Source organism: Carica papaya, chromosome 7 (assembly GCF_054855325.1).
Source record: "Carica papaya isolate Zhongbai chromosome 7, ASM5485532v1, whole genome shotgun sequence".
NCBI classification, from domain to species: domain Eukaryota; kingdom Viridiplantae; phylum Streptophyta; class Magnoliopsida; order Brassicales; family Caricaceae; genus Carica; species Carica papaya.
Window position 1 is genome coordinate 20,200,575 of NC_142315.1, and position 18,207 is coordinate 20,218,781.

Below are 18,207 nucleotides of genomic sequence, written 5' to 3' on the forward strand. Positions count from 1 at the left end.
TTTTTCTTTTTAAATCAAAAAGAGTAAATGGATTATATGAGAAAATGGTGACTTCTATCGTAAGTCCATACTTAAGAGGAGTCAGATTTTTTGAGAACTTGTAGCATACTTGTGAGAATTAGAATTAAACGTAACTACTTGCAGCAAAACTAATGATTAAATCTGCTACTAAAAGAATTCCTAATCACCCCCCAAAAATAATCATTAATTTCATAACTCTCTAAGCCCATTTCACCTAGTCACATTGTAATTGTTAAAAGTTAAAAAACTAATGAATTAAATTAGACACCTGAAATTTAAGGATTGATATGGCTTAAAAAATAATAATTTTTAACTATACTAACTATTTTTAAGACAATATGAGTAAAACACCATTCCGTTTAAACTTGCAAATAGAGAAAGACGCCCTAGAAACTAATTCAATGAAGTGAAATTGAGAAAAATGTGAGTATAATTTCACCAAATATATTTTCACCCAATAGAAATATTGTAACATCCCCATTTGATTGGAGTTGTTCCTAAATGACATTCCTTATGAAATTAAATTCCAAAAAGAGAGAAAACAAAGTCTCTAAAGATGTGTTCTGATCACAGAATCATTACCACGACAAAATTTTAGAAAATTAGCTCCTTTACACTAAGGAAAACATAAAAATAATTAGGCATCAAAGACACCCTTTTAAACAAACGTACTTTTACATATAGGAATTAGAAAAAAAAATGAAATGAAAGATATCACAACCTAAAATGATTCTGTTGAAGAATATGTCATAATCAATCCAATCTGTTGACGAAAATGTCAATAGAATACATGGATGGGTATTTTAAGTTCTCACAGATAAAAATTTAAAAGATCAAATTTCTTAGGAGAAGAGGAGATTTCCACACAAGAGAAATTTCTCCAAATGACAGAAATTCCAATAGAAATAGACATTTCTCTAGTGAAAGAAAAATCTCTCCTAATAGAACATTTTTCCAAGTAAGGAGATGAGTGGTTCTAATTCCTTGACGAACCATTTGGAGTACAAAATTGTTGTAAGAGAGGGAAATTTGTAATACCCAGCAAAAAAAACCTATGGAATATATATATATGTATATATATATAATTAAACAAAAGAAAAAAATTAAAGAAAAAAAAAAAAAAAACCCAGAGTGTACTTTGAGAGTAGAAAAAGAAAACACGTTGCCATATATAATATATATATGTATATATATAAGTAAATAAAAAAATAGAAAAAAATAAATAGAGAAGAGAGAGGATGGAGTGGCATCGACGGGAAAGAGAGAATGGTCGCACGGTGTTGCGCGATGCTGCAATCGAATGAGAAAGAAAGAGGGGAGGAATCACCATCAGTTAGAGAGAGAAAAAGAGGGGAGACAGAGAAAGAAGACACGCGATGGGTAGAGAAAGAAAGAGAGAAGAAAAAAAAAAGACGAAGAAGAAGAAGAAAGAAGAAGAAATAAAAAAGAAAAAAAGAAAGAAGAAAGAAAAAAAAAAGAGAGAAGAAGAGGAGGTGCGAGAAATGAGGAAGAAGAAAAAAAAAAAGAGAAGAAGAGGAGTTGCGGGAGAGGAGGAAGAAGAAAAAAAAGGAAAAAAAAAAGAAGAAAAAAAAGGAAAAAAAAAAGAAGAAAAAAAAAGAAGAGAAAGAAAAAAAAGGAAAAGAAAGAAAAAAAAAGAAAGAAAGAAAAAAGAAAAAGAAAAGAAAATAAATTAAAAGAAAATAAAAATAAAAGAAAATAAATAAAAGGAAAAAAAAGAAATAAAATAATAAAATGAAGAAAAATGGAAGGTTGGCGACCAAATATGATGTTGGTGCGCCGCATGCGACAACGTGTGTTGATTCGATCATCAACATTTGATATTTTTGGTAACATGCATATGATCGTGCGTGGTGATGATGGCAACCAGGACTGCGTGTCCCAAGGTAAAATCCGTTCCTCATTTCGCATAATATAGTTTATAAAATTATTCATAATTTAATATATGTGTTTTCTATTATAAACGAGGAAAACTACCCAAACGATATTCGGATTTATGAGATGACCGTAGATCGAGTTAGAAAGGATTCTCAAAACTTTCTTGATCACATCATATGTAATAATTATGTGTATTCCGTACAGAGAGATAAATTTTATGTTTATGTAAATGTGTATATACATAGTGCAAAATGTGTGAATATTTAAATGTATGTGTAATGTAATATAAATATAATTAATATGTCTAATTTGTATTTATGTAGTGTATATATATGTTGTTACACATGTGCGCGTGTATATATAAAAGTATATGATGAATGAAATATAAATTGATAAGAACAGAACTGATAAGAGTAAATGTGTGAGTAAATATGTATATGATATATTGCATATGATTGTGTGTACATATTTAAGTATGAACGTATGTATATGCATCGGTAGAGATTTTGTGTGTTTTGTGTGTGTGAATATAAATATATATTTTATCTGAGACATGTAGTGACAATACATATTTGTATTATAATATATGTGTGTATTAAAATATATGTACATATGTTATGCATGTGAAATGTATAAACAGTGTGTGTGTGTGTGAAATTTGGGTACATTGCACTGCCTATGTGATCTGGTGCAGATGTACGGTGCACTGTATTTCTGTGTGATCTGGTACAGTTGCGTGAGAAATTTGAGTATCATGTGCTTGTTGTGTGATCTGGTACAGGATAATTCAAAAAATAATTTAAAATATATAGCTCTAATGCGCGTGATGATATTGTGTATTTTGTGTGTATTTATGTTTAATTATGTATAGAAATTAAGATCTTAAGTAAGAAATAAGTGAATTAGATATGATAGAGATTTGAAAAGAGTGTAGAGTATAAGCATCCTGAATACATACTCGTTTAGTCTGAATCGATGAGGGGAAGGTGTGTGTGTGGTTGAGATTCAGCGGGTATGGTAAACCTGCACATTGATAGAGTTTGAAGTCTAATCCAGATATGGATAGGTATCTGTGAGTGTGGGTCACTTAGCAAACGTACCTGCTGTGACCATTGTGAAATTTATATGTGTGTGCACTATCCATGCGATAGAGGGATTCATTTCACCTCTCCTCGATGACGATTTAAACGTCATCGCTTGATGAAATCTAAGATATGATATTTCGAGTGTATTGTAATATTTTGAGTGTAAGTTTGATTTGAAATAAGAATAAGAATTAAGAATTAGGTTATAAGAGTGAGGATTAAAATATGTTTCGTTCAATGAATTCTGTTTTGTTATATATTTTGATTGTGGTGCTTTGTTTAACATTTTTTTAATTATAAATATTAATATATTTTACGTATTGCGTGAGTGTATGAACGTAAGTCTCCGTTATAGAATAATTTTTCCTACTGAGCTCGTGAAACTCAACTCAATTCACCTCCATCCAAGTTAAAGGAATTCAAAGATCAAAGGAATATGATAAAGAAAACCTAGTTAGTTTCTATTTTAAATTTATAAATTAATGTAGATGCCTCAGTTATGTGTAAATAAATAATTATCCAGTCATAAAATATGTGTATTAAAGTATAATTCCGCTGCATATTTAATATTTATCTGTTCTACTAGTTGAAAATATTGTACTAACGTCCGTACTCAACGACATTGAGTTTTTGGATGTTACACTACACATCTTCGGAGCTCACATATCATAATTTGATCCACTTAATGTGACATCCATTAGCTTATAAATATGTTTAAAGAAGTTCATATGCAAGTATGATCAATAACCCAAAAAAGATATAGAAAAATAAAAGCACAAAACCTGCACTTGGAATTGGAATTACTAGAAACTAACTGCAAAATTGGATTCAGAGGGTAATGACTTCTAATTATACATGAAAGTACGTATGGAGTCGAATGGAGAAGTATTTGATATCTTTAGATTTGTGAGAAGAAGCTTACAGTGGTGTTAAAATCTTACAAAATCTTTAAAACATTGGCGCAACCAGCAATAAGAGACATTAACAAGATATGCCAACTCAAAGAAAGAAAAAACTCAAAAAAAAAAACCTCTTTAAGACTCTTATTAAAGTAAAAAAAAAATAAAAAAAAAATCATATTCTTATTGTGTGTCTGTCCATAAATCATACAAGATATCTATACATAATAATTCTAGTTGAATAAAGTAGCTAGTTTAATTGATGACTTTTAATACATTAAATTAAGGCCTAAATTTAGAAATGAATAAAATTATTTGATCTATAATCAATAAAATAAATACATACCTTAACAATAAAAGCTAATTGATACAGTAAATTCAATATAATAAATACAATATTCTAACACTCTTAATTCTATTTAAAAGTTCATAAATTTTTTAATTATCATCTAAATCATGTAATCTTGTAAGTCGAAAACAAAAGAAAAATGACCCAAAGCTTACTGCTAAAAAATATATATTTTGTTAATTACCTATATGCATCATATCTAAATAGTATAATGTTTAGCTATAATTTTTTCTTTTTTTTTTTGTATATTTAACTTCATTATTTTCCAGATCTATTTTTTTTTTTTTTTTTTTTTTTTTATATTAAAAAAAAAAAAAAAAACAAACAAAATTCTTTAGTGTTTTTCAAGTGAAAATAAAAAGCTTATTAAACGAATTACTTAGAGAAACTTTAATATTTCTATGTATTATAAAATGACCCTTTAACTTAATAGTATAGAAATAATTATATCACTATCACTTCCGCAGAAAACATAATAAAATTCTATGAGAAAATGTACAAAATAATCTTCAACAACATTTATGAGAGGTGTAAAAGACAAATGAGAAACACAGACAACACACCATACGCCCCATGATTTGTTCAACGACTAGTTTTATTTGATTTGGCAGTACACTTATGGCGTCAAATACTCAAACAAACTGATCAAGGTACTCCTCCACAGTAGTGTATTTCACATCTGGATAAAGCTGTGAAGCCTCCACCCCGAACGAATCTTCAATCTCAAAGTTGGTGTGATCTCCTTTCACAAAAACTGAGTGATTAATTGACAGTATCACGTTCAGTGGAACCGCAGCTTCTGCAAGATCAATCAAGTTCATCCAACCAAGTCAGAGGTTAACGTTGTTTACCACCCTATACATACTACATATCAAGCTTACCAAGCTTCAGACCAGTGCGCCACCTTAAATTTACTGGTTAGATTATAAATTACTATTGTCTGAAACAATCCCTCATCACTATTCGCTGTTGATTCTTCTGGACGATAGGTCCTTATAAATATGTAACTAATCACTCGAAATTATACCTTGGATGTTCTTAACGACTTGCTCCTCTGGAATATAGATCTTTTCAAGGGTTTTGCCAATCTTTTTCTCCCACAAAGACACAAGATCGTTGAAGGAGTAAGTGTTTTTTGGAGGTCTTACGTAGAGGATTTTGTTCAAGGTTCTTGGATCATCCACGGCTTTAATTGTAAAGGTACCAATGTCATCTTCCTTGTTAAACACACCTGGACCACAAAAAAAAAAAAAAAAAAAAAAAAAAAACCAGTAAAATTCTGTTCCAGACATTTACCAAGTAGATGCATGCCGGTATCATTTGTATATGTTATAACTACATGTAAAGAATTGGAGAAAAGTAATTTTGGTTGACTGCTAACTAGTAATGGAAGAGGACAGGATCTTGAGTTGGCTGATCAATGATGTCAGCGAAAAGAGTAAGTGATCAGTATTAACTAGCTGTCAGTGCATTATAGCATTATATTAATTCCATTCGTAATCAGATGGGCTCGGACACAGGGTATACATAAACATATGTACATATGTATGTCTTTACCTTTTGGGTTTCCATCACCTAGGATGACAACTTTATCTCTTGGAGGAGCTGCGACTCCTGGTTGTGCCAAAGTGGGAAGGAAATAGCCAGCAAAGAAGTTGCTGGAGACATAGGTGTATGGAATTCCTTCTGCCTCAATAGTTCGACGGATTTTCGCCTTAGTGGCAAATGCTGTTTTTGCTGGCTCAACTGCATGGACCCGATCCACGTCATTACCGAACTCGGATGGGAAGAATCTCTGAAAAACATCAACTGTTATACCACCTTTTATATATACATATAAATTAATTATAATATAATATTCACCAACTATTATTTATATTATTTTATGATTGATATTAGTATATCATCTAATTGATGAAAATATCATTAAATCTAAAAAATATTTGGGATTTATAATTTCAATTACTCCATTGTTTAATCAAGGACTGAACTACTTGAATCCTTTAGGAAAATACGTTCCTATATTCCTCAAAAGAAAACACTAAAGCAGAACTACATCATTTTTCAACCACATAATGGAAAAGAGGAAACTCAACAAAGCCATAAATGATGATTACATGTAAAATTAATAAAAAAGCTAAAATCAAGAAAGAAAAAAGAACAGGGGAAACAGAGAAAGAGGAGCCATAGAGTTCCTTACCTTAACATTGCCAGCTTCTTTAATGGCGTCAATGATCTTGACTTGATCGGATAACTGTTCATGACCTACCGTTGATATTACCACGTCCACTTGCTTTATCGCCTTCACTAAACTTGCGTGATCCTCCAAATCTCCCTTTTATAACCCAACAAGACAAGAAAACAAGTATTTTTGTTAGTAATTTTTTGTTAACTGCCGATAGCTCTGTTTCAACTTGGCCCTTATCTAACCAAGTGGCTGAAATTAACCTTCCAGGCCAGGTGCTGGTTGTTAAAAATCCAATGTCATTTCGCTTCGAGAATTTCAAGCAAGATTTAGAAAGGAAGGGCATGGAAATTTTCACGAATTAAGAATAACACTATTTATTCAAATTTTATATGATAGTAATTTATATAAACAGATATAGCCAATTATATACATATATATATATATATATATATATTACGTACTTTTCTTACTAATTTACAAATATACTCCTCCTAATTGTAAATGTGTTGTAAATGAACATCCTTAACGTAGATCTTAGAATTCAACTGACTAGCTTGATTGACGATCAATTTCAATTCTAGATCCTAACAGCAATGCCGCACCTAATAATACTCGAAAAAGAATTCTCAGCATTCTCCAAAGCGAAACAAGGAAATTAGTTTTTTTAAAAAATATACTTGGATTCGGACAAAGTAGAGAGGCAGAACAAAAAAAAAAAAAAAAAAAAAAAAAAAAAAAAGAAAGAAAGAGGAAGAATCAGTTCTTCATTTTCATGTTCGTCGATAATTTTATCGGGAACCAAACAGAGAACGTACGCTATTGCATAAACGAAAATGGCAAAATTACGTACGATAGAAAACTTCACGCCTAAGTTGTTGAAATTCTCAATGATCTGCGATTTGGCGGGATTGGAGAGAGTAGATTCCCTCACGAGAAGGAACGTAGGGTGACCGGCCTTAGCGCTTGCTTGGACGATAAACTTTCCGATATATCCAGTGCCTCCGATGATCAGGATCTTGCTTTTCTCGGCCATCGTGGTTATTAAAGGACGACTTCGGGCAATAAGGAGCAAGGACAGTGAGCAAATGGGTTAGGAGAGAGAGCTTTTAAGAAAGTGGGAGCGCGATTCAAATGGGAGGTTACCTTGGTCTGTTTATAGGCCATAGGACAATAGATGAACAGTCCGAAATGCCCCTACAGATGTTTCGTGCTTACTACAAGAGAGATGTATCATGGGGACACAAGTTGGTCTAGGTTCAATCTTGCAGTTACAGGAAGCATTGATTCGTGCTTTGGTGTGAAGAAAAATTCAAAATTTGTTTTTGAATTGAGTTTTTATGATAGTAATGCAGTATAAATTCAAAAATGGACATAATTACAAAGGAGAGGTAGGTATGTTCGTCTGTTGATTCCTTTAGTTCTACTACTCCAGTGGGTTGGCATCTGCAAATTTCTGTTTGTTAATTTAATTTGGTATGGATGGCCGAGTTAGGTGCTCGTGATTGGAAGCTTAAACTAAATTTGGGGTTTGGTGAGGTCTCAAACATCAGTTACCACATATACCAAGTATTTTTACAATTTTCGTCTCTCTTTTTGTGTATGATCTGATTTTAATATACTAAGAAAATATTATTTTAATATCATATATAATTTTACATTAGCTTACTTTAAGAAAATCTTTGTGTATCCTAATTCTCAAAATTCAAATTTAATTTGGATATTTATTTGTAATTTTTGTTGAAGTGCTTCTTTAACGTAAAAAAACGTGGTATTATCTTTGTAAAAACTCCTCACATTTTTCAGCAATATGTATATGTATATTTTCTTTTGGATAACTACTCATTTTTAGCGCTTAAATTATTTCACCATAATTTACTTGCAAAAATATTTCTTTCCATCTATTTGTAAAGAAAATATTAAAATTACTAGTTTTAGCTTCTCACTTTTTTTTTTTTTTTTTTTTTTGTGCTACAAATTTTGTTCTTTTTGAGTTTTTGGGTAAGAAGGATGTAAAGAAAAAGATAATCATCTATATTAATTTTCAAGAAATCCAAAAAAAAAAGAAATTGAAAATTAGATTATGAAATTCGAAGTGAAGAAAAAACAAAATTTGAAAACTGAAAAAAGAAAAGAAATGAGCCCATAATAAGAATATGATAGGCCCAAGCTAACTTGCTATTTCCAATTAGTACTTGAGTTTTGGGCTTTTGTCAGAAAGTCATGGGCTCGTCCCATTTATATTTTATGTTTAAGCCGAGCCCAAATTGAAAATCCAAAGCCCATTTCTTTGTGTGTCTTCCTGAAATCAAACCCACTGTCCTCCTCCTTTTTCGCTCTCTCTTTGTTCTCAAACATAATATGTTTAATGTAAGTAAAAATAAATACATATAAAATATAACTCAGCACACTGATTATTTATGTTAAATCGAGCGTAAATTTTTTGTTTTTGTTTGAAAATTTTAAAATATTTCAAGATGTGTTTAAAATTTTCATTTGTCAATAAGAAAATGGTTTATATTGGAGAATATATAATATATATCACTCACATGTAGCATTATAAAAGAGCTCAAATTAATCAATACAGAATATTACGTGATCAAACCTGTAAGGATAGGAATTCATATTCTTGATAATAAATTAATTCCACAACACTGAAGATGAATAATTGAAGATATACACACTGCATCTAATTCCATCATATAACGAGTTTAAACTAACTTCAAATTTTAGAGAATTTCAACGAGAATAATCTTAAGAATAGGAACGCTATGGTACCTGAAATATGCGTTGATATGAAGTTTCCATACATTTTCCAATATATATATATATATATATATGCACAACACATATGATTAAATATCAAATAAGAATACCAAGAAGAAAAAAATTATTGTGTAATGAAACAAATGCAACCGAGTAAATTTGTAACTTTAATTTATAGTTTTGAACGATCGATAATAAAATAAGATGAAATAAATTAAAAGAAAAATTTCCAACTTTTTCTTAATCATATTCCTATTCTGTATATTTATTGTGACGGCTTGCTTTTCCCAACCTCTATACCTGTGTGCAATGCAAGTTGTTGAAGTTGCAAAATAATTAAAAGTTACAATTAATGGTCTCGAATTTCGTCACGTGCGAATTTAATTAAACTTTCTTTTTTCTCTTCACGCTAATCAATTACATTTGACTTAACCTAATAAATATAATTAACTAACTCTGACTAAAAGACCCAATTAGCACTAATTATAAAAGTTTTATATAAATATTACATCATAAAAGATTTTAACAACTTTTAAATTAATTTAATTTTTTTTATTATGTATTTAATTAACGTAATTAATAAATATTAATATACCCTATTATATAAACTTATGATACATTGTATATAATATTTATATTTATTATATAGTATCATGAACAATATTGTAATTGACATAGATTAAAAATTATATGAATTAGTAATAATGATGTTTTATAATTTTACTTAATATTTTTATACAATTTTTTTTCAAAAATAGTACAAATTATATTTTTAACATAAATAAATTTATTACATATTTTAAACCAAAAACAAATATATATATATATATAAGCATTGGAAAACTAGCTATACATAGATAAATATATATAACTGGTCTCTAACCAGGTTATTATAATTATTGAATACGTAACTAGATGAAACCATTCATAATTAATTTAATACATTCAATTATAGATGAAATGTATTATTACATATATACGTAATTAATAAAGAGATTTTTTCAGGAAAGACGGATTGGGTTGTGTATAACATGTGAGCAATCAAAATACTTGAAAAGGCAAAGGACAAATTAAAGGTTGAGAGAATATTATACCTGTATATATATACATGTAGGAATATTGGTGGGATGTATATATATATATATATATATAGAATATGCGTAACCTTATGGAAGACAGAGGAAAACCTAATTTAAGTTTGATGGAGAGTGGGGGGGGGGTGAAGATTAATCGGGATAATAATAATTAATTGAGGTTAATTAATAATGGAATAAAGGAGGGGTTAGTGGTGGTGATAAGTGATAAGCAGGGTAGTAATTAACAATAAATAAAAGGAAAAAAGAGTATGGTACACGTGTATGTCACTTGGAGTGAGGTAAGAGGAACTGAATTGAATGTATCTGGATAAGTGGGAAAAATACATACAATTATTGAAACGACTCTGGTATTAATCTCTGGAGTTACAGACATCAGCATGAAAGGGGTGGGTGAGTGAGTGAGTGAGTCAAGCGGCAACCATGCGCACTTCATGTTGCCTCTTCTCTTTTTAGTTCTATGTATTTTGGGCCGAGTCAGATTCTCACTCTCCCTCTCCCTCTCTCTCCCTCTCTCTCTCTCTCTCTCTCTCTCTATATATATATATATGTATATATTATAATAACATAATTAGGTAATAGGGGTTCATATTTTTCAAGGCATAAAATACCCCACATCAGGCTGATTGGATTAGAGAGGAGAAAATTATGCAAATAAAATGGGGGAAATTAAGAAAGTGGGGTGTGTAGAACAAGACAACGAAAAAGGTAGTGGTAGCTTTCGTTTATATGTACCTTTTTCACATTATAAATATTAGAGCGAGGAGGAATGTTTGCATTCATTCCATCCAATTCAAATTAAAATTTCTACTTTCATACAAGATTTTATATATATATATATATAGAGAGAGAGAAAGAGAGAAACTTGGGGGAGAAAATAATGGAGTGGAAGAAATGTTACTTGGACGTAATATTGGTGCCCCTGGGGATTTTAATGACAATTTCTTACCATGTTTACCTATGGCACCAAGTCCGTACTAATCCCCTCACCACCATCATCGGCACCAACTCCACCGGCCGACGATTTTGGGTCTCCGCCATCATGAAGGTACCTATACTCCCTCTCTGTTCTCCAAGATTACCTTGGAATTATCAATTTCACTGTATATCCATCGTCATAATCATCACATATATATATATATGTATCTAGGTATATATAGCATTCCCTTCTACTACCTTTTATTCCAGCCCTCTTCTTTAACGTTCCCGCCTGGCCATTCTTCCTCCTACCCGCAATTACTAACCAACTCTCGTTTGCAAAAACACATACTTGATAATATAATAAAATTTTAATCTAACCGTTTGTTTAGAAAAAAAGAAGAACTAATCACACTTTTCAATTAATACTATACAAGTGAAGCTTACACACAAGGAACACAATTAGCATAGTAATCCATCACATGGTACGTTTCATAGATTGACGTGGTACATTCCGGGTCATTTCTAATTCTATACATACATATAGTTATAATAATAATAATAGGGTTTCCCTTCACGCACAAAAAAAAAAAAAAAAGGGTGAAATTATAATATGAAGATGATGAAAAATTATAATAATTTATCACAGAACAGAAATAATTATAAAAATGTTTTCACTTTCAATTTTTTAGTATAAATACATATGTTTTGCTTATTATAAGATATATATATATATATAATAAATAAGTTGAAGAAAACACAATTTCTTATATTTGCAAAATGGGGTATTCACGTGGGGTATTGGTTACATGCAGACGCAAACGTGGCAACCATCTAACGAATACTTTCTATATTTTAAATAATTAGAGTTGAATGACGACGATTCAACTTTCGAACATGAAAAAAATGCTTTGTGATAAAATTGGTCACGTAGAAATAAGCATTTATTCAAAAGATGGTTCAATTATTTATTACTCATACTTTTCTCTTTTTTCTACTATTTACTAATATCTAAATTTTAATTAATTGTAACCACAATTTTTAAAATATGGCATGTAGATCTTTTGTTTTTTGAGGCATGTGTTTTGTATTTGTGATTTATGATTTTCAATCATCATTGTTGCTTTGGTGGGTTAATTACTTTATGGTACCCAATTAATAAAGTTTCTTACTTTTTAAAATAAAATTAAAAAATTTTAATATAAAGACTATATCTTCATTAGATTAGATTAGAGTATCGTTTTTTTAATTACAAGTTTCATAAATCCCATTGAAATTATCCCTTCATAAAAAGCAACAATCCATTTCACATTCATTACGTATACATGTGTATATGTATATGTATATGTGTGCAAACAAACAAGTCAATTACACTTACTATACCTCTCTCAACTAAAGTAGTTTGATTGATCCTTTATTGACCGTGAAAGCGAAACTACATTACTACTTTAATTGATTTGTTTAAAAATGACATATTGGACAGGATAACGACAAGAAAAACATCCTGGCCGTCCAAACACTTCGAAACACCATCATGGGATCTACGCTAATGGCCACCACTTCCATCCTCCTCTGCGCCGGTCTAGCGGCCGTCATCAGCAGCACATACAGCGTGAAGAAGCCACTAAACGACACCGTTTACGGCGGCCACGGGGAGTTCATGGTGGCCCTAAAATACGTAACCATACTCACCATATTCCTCTTCTCATTCTTCTGCCACTCGCTCTCCATCCGCTTCATAAACCAAGTCAACATCCTGGTCAACACGCCGCAAGACCTGCTGTCGGTTCTGACGGAGGAGTACGTGTCGGAGTTGCTGGAAAGAGGATTTGTGCTGAACACGGTGGGGAACCGCCTGTTCTACGCAGCTCTGCCGTTGCTGCTCTGGATATTTGGACCAGTGCTGGTTTTCTTGTGCTCGGCGACAATGGTGCCGGTTCTCTACAACCTGGACTTTGTATTTAGAGGTGGAGCAAAGGGGAAGGTGGAGTCCAGTCGGTCGGACCAAAGTGGGGACCACCATTTTGGGTCTGTTTAGTTTTTTTTTTTTTAATAAGAATGCATTTTGTAAAACCATGATACACTAGTTATCATCGTGTATATATGTATATGCGCATGCATTATGTGTTATGTGTATTATGCATCACTCCGGCAGTGAAGGTTGATTAATTTGCGTCGTGGCCATTAAATATCTTATGCATGCGTAGAGTGGGTGTGTCATTTGGCACTACCGGCAACTTTTTGCCGGCAGGTTGTATCGTGTAATTGGATGTGCAGTATGTTGCTGGTGGCTACTTTGTCTTTTCCACCAAATTAATTATGTAATTAGTCCAATAAAATCTAAGATTAATGACATTTCTGTCAAATTAAAAAAAAGTGATTAACCAATCATTCATTGACATGTAAATGGGGACAAATAAAATTTCATAATTAACAAAATATGAAAGAGTTATAAACTCTAAAAAGCCACATTTTTAAATTTTATTTCAGATTATATTTTGTTTTAATGAAAACTTAATATTTTGTAATTAAAATTATTTAAATATTTTTAAAATTATAAAACAGATATATAGGACAAGTAATGGGTACAAAATTTTATGTGCAAAAAGGGCGATGAGTAAAAAACTTTTTACCCATTTTGAATATTATATTTTGATTAGTGGGATTAATTTGAAGATTTACATATTTACTCTATACCAATCTCTAATTTGTAGGAGGATGTAAATTTGAATAGTAAATTGGAAATATATGTTATGGAATATATTAATTTACACTCTAAAAAACCAGAGGGAAATATTTAGGCCCCTTGGGTTGTGTAGGTATTTCCTTTTTGCAAGGCCGCCTAGGAGTTTGGGTTTCACTTGGTCCGGACAATTCTTTCTTTTTCTGGTTGAATTTTGGGGCAGGAAAGACTGAACCCAGCCCAACTAAACTTTTGCTTTTTCAACCTTAACCCATATATATATATATATATATATATATATATTATTTTTTAAAAAAAAATATAGATAATTTTATAAATTTAGATAATCACTTTATTTAATTTTTTTAAAAGATAAAATTGTACCTCCTATTCAAAATAATTTATGTATAAGAAGAATCAAGTTTAGAATTCATAATATAGACTGATTGCTTTCTTGTGAGATGAAATAATAAATAAATCCATTAGTTTACGTAATTATCTTCTTATGATATGACCATCATTTTATTGAGTTTTGTGATTTAGATAATCAGTGTGTTTTTATAATTACCTTAATCAATTTAGATTTTGTTCCAATAAATTATTATAATTTTAAAACCAAAAAAAGAAGAAAATATTGAATTAAAAGGTAAATATTTAGATGACTTTTTGATTGCTGGTGGAGATTCACTGTAGAAAGTTAGGTCTTACCCACCATTACAATAAAATAAATAAATAGGAAGTTAGCAGATTACTTGTTCATGTAGAAATTAAAGAAAGTGATAACTACAAACTCTCTGCTTTTTTAAACATCACATATTATACAAAGCATCTACCACTCAAGCTTTTGCTTAAAGTCAGTCGGTGTCAGTCTCCATCAACTTACTTGCCTTTGCTTATTTTTCATTCTTTTTCCTTCTCTTGCTGCGTACATGGTGCGTGTGTCTACCACTGGAATCAACCACACATTCGGGTGAATAATTGACATTAAATAATACCTTTTGCTGTCAAGAAACTTCACCGATGATGTATATTTACTTTAAAACATTTGATTTAAACATATAATTTATTGTTGTCATATATACTTACTGTTGTCGCAAGTGTAAAAATGATTTATAATGGGAACCTCTTCCTTATTTAACAATAAGTGGTGCATGAATATTACCTATGGACAAAAATAAAAATTTTAAAAAAGAAAAAGAGAGACCTGCCTAAACAGATTTTTCAGTGGTCCACCAAGCGACCAAAAAAGCAAATTGGAAAACCAAACGAGTTAAGCAAACCAAATAACGTCCTCCATTACTTCACCATTAAGAAGCTGTCCAACAAAATTAATTATTATTTCTTCCTTTTTAAAAACAGGATCCATGCCTCTCTCTCTTCCCTTTTCACTCTCCACTCTCAACTTGCATTACCAGTAAAGATGGAGCAAAAACCGGCTCAGGATCTCTCAACTCACTGGGGCCGTTTGGGTTTCATGAAGAGAAGTGACTCCGAGTTGGCTCTGGAAGAGTTCCTCACCAAGGCCCTCGCCGGTGTTGACTCAGCCGCCGACAACTCAAGGGTACCCGACTCCGATTTCGACCCTCTTCATTTCCCCCATGTTTCTTCCCCTGATCTCGCTTTCTCTTTCAAGGATCGGGTTCGTTTCTACTTCCTCTTAACCTCTAATTTACCCTATTATATAAGGTTGACTTTTTTTTTTTTTTTAATTTTTAATTTCCGTTATAATTATTTGTTTTTTTAAAAAAAAAAAAAAAAATTATTAGACGATAATTATAAATACAAATTCCATAAATGTGATGTGAAAATGCAGGAAATAGTAATGAACGCATTTTCAAGTTGTGGTGGACTAGTGACAGAAAGCCTGCTATGGTCTCAAAATCTCCCGGCGGACACAATTAATTCCCAGTCTTCTGTTTGTGGTATAATAAAATTAATAAACTCTAAACCCAAATTTAACCATAATTATGAGATATATATATATATATATATTTTTTTTTTTGAATTTACGTGTTAATATATACGTATGTTTATTGATGCAGTTGGAAGTCCATTTTCGGGTAATAATAATAACAACGATAATAATAGTAATAAAGTCAAAGTCAGAGGAGCTGCCAGTCCTGGCTCTGATTCCTCGCAGGAGCGACCATCGGATGATGAGGAGGCAGAGATAGAAACGGGTCCTTGCGAAGAGAGCACCGACCCTAATGTCCTAAAACGACTTCGAAGGTTACCGTTTTAATTCTCTCTGCATTCATGCGCCAATTGTACTTTTTTTTTTTTTTTTTTTTTTTTTTTATTTTTCAAATAATTAATTTTATACTATTAATTACAGGATGTATTCAAACCGGGAATCTGCTAGGAAATCAAGAAGAAGAAAACAAGCACATTTGGCTGATCTCGAGATCCAGGTAATAACCTAAAAATGCATAATTAATTAACTCCTTGGAAAGTTTTATTCAATTTTGTTGATTAGGGAGTTAATTAATTAATTAAGTTTTCCAAAACCAAAGTTTAAATAGTAATTACGGTTTGATTGAGTTGTAGGCTGAACAGCTGAAAGGAGAAAATGCAACTCTGTATAAGCAGCTGGGAGATGCAAATCAACAATTTCGTGATGCTGATATAAACAATCGAGTGCTTAAATCTAATGTAGAAGCTTTGAGAGCAAAGGTATATATACACACACACACACATTTAAGAATAATTAATTAATATAATAAAATGACAATCATAATTATAATTATTACATATGTATAGGTAAAGTTGGCCGAAGACATGGTTGCCCGGGGTTACTTGAGCTGTGGCTTGAATCTTCTTCAAAATCATTTAAGTTCAAATCAAATGGCGATGAATATAAGACATAATAATAATAATAATATTAATAATGCAAATGTATCACCCACCGTTGCAATTCCTGCAGATCATCGCCATCATGCTCATTCCTCGTATCCTCGAATTCATAGTAATAATAATAATAATAATAATAATAATTCAGCGGTGGAGAATGGAATTGCTGCTGCAAGTGATGCTCTCAGCTGCGTATCAGGCATTTGGCCTAATTAGTTAGTAATTAATGTATCCAATTATGTATTTTTTTTTTTTTATAAACAAATTTAATTTCTCTAATTGTGTGAACATTCATCATATCTCCTTGCAAATTGTACTAGTAAGAAAATATAGTCAGCCCTAATTTCTACAAGAATGTAATATAAATGATATAAAAATTTGGATGGTAATATTATATCATTTTAAATAATTCTATGTTTAATTAAAGCTAATTTTTATATAAACAAATAAAAATATAAATAAAATTAAATGAATGACGCATCAGTGGGGTAAATTATGCCCAAATTTTAAATTGGTACTTGGATTAAACTAGATAATGAATGAATACCCATAACATAAAGCAATGTAAGGGTAAAATTACCAATAGTATTTCATTGTCATTGACTACAATACCCCCGTGGGTAGATTATATATATATATATATATATATATATGGTTATGGTTAGTGAAGAGTTCATGTAAAATAATGAAGAAAATCAAATTGATTTTTGCAGTCAAGGAAGAAGGATAAGTTTTCATGGGAGGGGAAATGTTTTTGATGGTCTCATGCAATATTATAAAGATTTTGGGATCTTATGTAATTATGAGACAGAATAAGGAGGAAGAAGCTAGGAGATTACGGAGTGAGGAGTATTCGGTATAATTTCAATTTTAGTCTTATTCAATGAATTTTTTTATTATTTTTCTTAAAATATAAATGAATTTAATATATATATATATATAGTATGTTTATTTATATATTATGTATGTGTATTTTATATGTTATGCATTGCGTACTAAATATATGAATATACTAATGTAAATACTATGTTTAAAAAAATTAAAATACTTTGCACATATGGACCGAATTTGGACTAAAATGTAGTTTGATTAGGAACAAAGTAATATTAGTCTTATGCTAAGTCTATTTATTTTGTGGTGGAACCAAAAAAAAGAGGAAAGAAAAAAGAAAGAAGAATAAGAAGAAATAGTGGTAGTAGAAGAAGAAAAATAAGTAACAAAAAGAACATGAACTAGAAGAAGAAGAAGAAGGAGAAGATGAAGTAAAAGAAGAAGAAGAAGAAGAAGAAGAAGAAGAAGAAGAATGAACATAACAAACAATAAAAAGAAGAAGAAGAAGAAGAAGAAGAAGAAACATATGAAGAAGTAACAAAAGTAGAAGGAAAACTAAATCCATGAACGAACTCCTCCATCTTAGTGAGGTCGTGGGCAAATAATGAAAGAAAAAAGGAAAGGTTTCCA

At 30.8% G+C, this 18,207-nt stretch overlaps 3 protein-coding genes across 3 annotated transcripts; 2 read left to right on the forward strand and 1 right to left on the reverse strand.

The window, feature by feature from the left end:
* Window positions 1-4,670: 4,670 nt before the first annotated feature.
* On the reverse strand, window positions 4,671-7,580 carry LOC110826348 (phenylcoumaran benzylic ether reductase Pyrc5). The gene is made up of 5 exons (XM_022056973.2): window positions 7,289-7,580; window positions 6,451-6,585; window positions 5,808-6,045; window positions 5,278-5,481; window positions 4,671-5,049 (listed from the first exon to the last, which is right to left on the reverse strand). The coding sequence occupies exons 1-5, from the start codon at window positions 7,469-7,471 to the stop codon at window positions 4,883-4,885; spliced, it is 927 nt and encodes a 308-aa protein (XP_021912665.2). The 5' UTR covers window positions 7,472-7,580; the 3' UTR covers window positions 4,671-4,882.
* A 3,490-nt stretch (window positions 7,581-11,070) lies between these two features.
* Window positions 11,071-13,566, forward strand: LOC110826347 (transmembrane protein, putative (Protein of unknown function, DUF599)). The gene is made up of 2 exons (XM_022056971.2): window positions 11,071-11,343; window positions 12,697-13,566. The coding sequence occupies exons 1-2, from the start codon at window positions 11,176-11,178 to the stop codon at window positions 13,249-13,251; spliced, it is 723 nt and encodes a 240-aa protein (XP_021912663.1). The 5' UTR covers window positions 11,071-11,175; the 3' UTR covers window positions 13,252-13,566.
* A 1,596-nt stretch (window positions 13,567-15,162) lies between these two features.
* BZIP9 (basic leucine zipper 9) lies at window positions 15,163-17,089 on the forward strand. The gene is made up of 6 exons (XM_022056974.2): window positions 15,163-15,535; window positions 15,710-15,818; window positions 15,939-16,125; window positions 16,232-16,307; window positions 16,444-16,569; window positions 16,657-17,089. The coding sequence occupies exons 1-6, from the start codon at window positions 15,317-15,319 to the stop codon at window positions 16,960-16,962; spliced, it is 1,023 nt and encodes a 340-aa protein (XP_021912666.1). The 5' UTR covers window positions 15,163-15,316; the 3' UTR covers window positions 16,963-17,089.
* Window positions 17,090-18,207: the final 1,118 nt, after the last annotated feature.

What these genes read in the sequence shown, in the direction of transcription:
- BZIP9 (XM_022056974.2), top strand. Translation starts at nt 15,317, where the DNA reads ATGGAGCAAAAACCGGCTCAGGATCTCTCAACTCACTGGGGCCGTTTG. An exon ending in CTTTCTCTTTCAAGGATCGG is followed by an intron (nt 15,536 to 15,709) that starts GTTCGTTTCTAC and finishes GTGAAAATGCAG; the next exon opens with GAAATAGTAATGAACGCATT. An exon ending in TGGCTGATCTCGAGATCCAG is followed by an intron (nt 16,308 to 16,443) that starts GTAATAACCTAA and finishes ATTGAGTTGTAG; the next exon opens with GCTGAACAGCTGAAAGGAGA.
- LOC110826347 (XM_022056971.2), top strand. Translation starts at nt 11,176, where the DNA reads ATGGAGTGGAAGAAATGTTACTTGGACGTAATATTGGTGCCCCTGGGG. An exon ending in GGGTCTCCGCCATCATGAAG is followed by an intron (nt 11,344 to 12,696) that starts GTACCTATACTC and finishes CATATTGGACAG; the next exon opens with GATAACGACAAGAAAAACAT.
- LOC110826348 (XM_022056973.2), bottom strand. Translation starts at nt 7,471, where the DNA reads ATGGCCGAGAAAAGCAAGATCCTGATCATCGGAGGCACTGGATATATC. An exon ending in AGGTGATGGAAACCCAAAAG is followed by an intron (nt 5,482 to 5,807) that starts GTAAAGACATAC and finishes TTTGTGGTCCAG; the next exon opens with GTGTGTTTAACAAGGAAGAT. An exon ending in AGTCGTTAAGAACATCCAAG is followed by an intron (nt 5,050 to 5,277) that starts GTATAATTTCGA and finishes TTGATCTTGCAG; the next exon opens with AAGCTGCGGTTCCACTGAAC.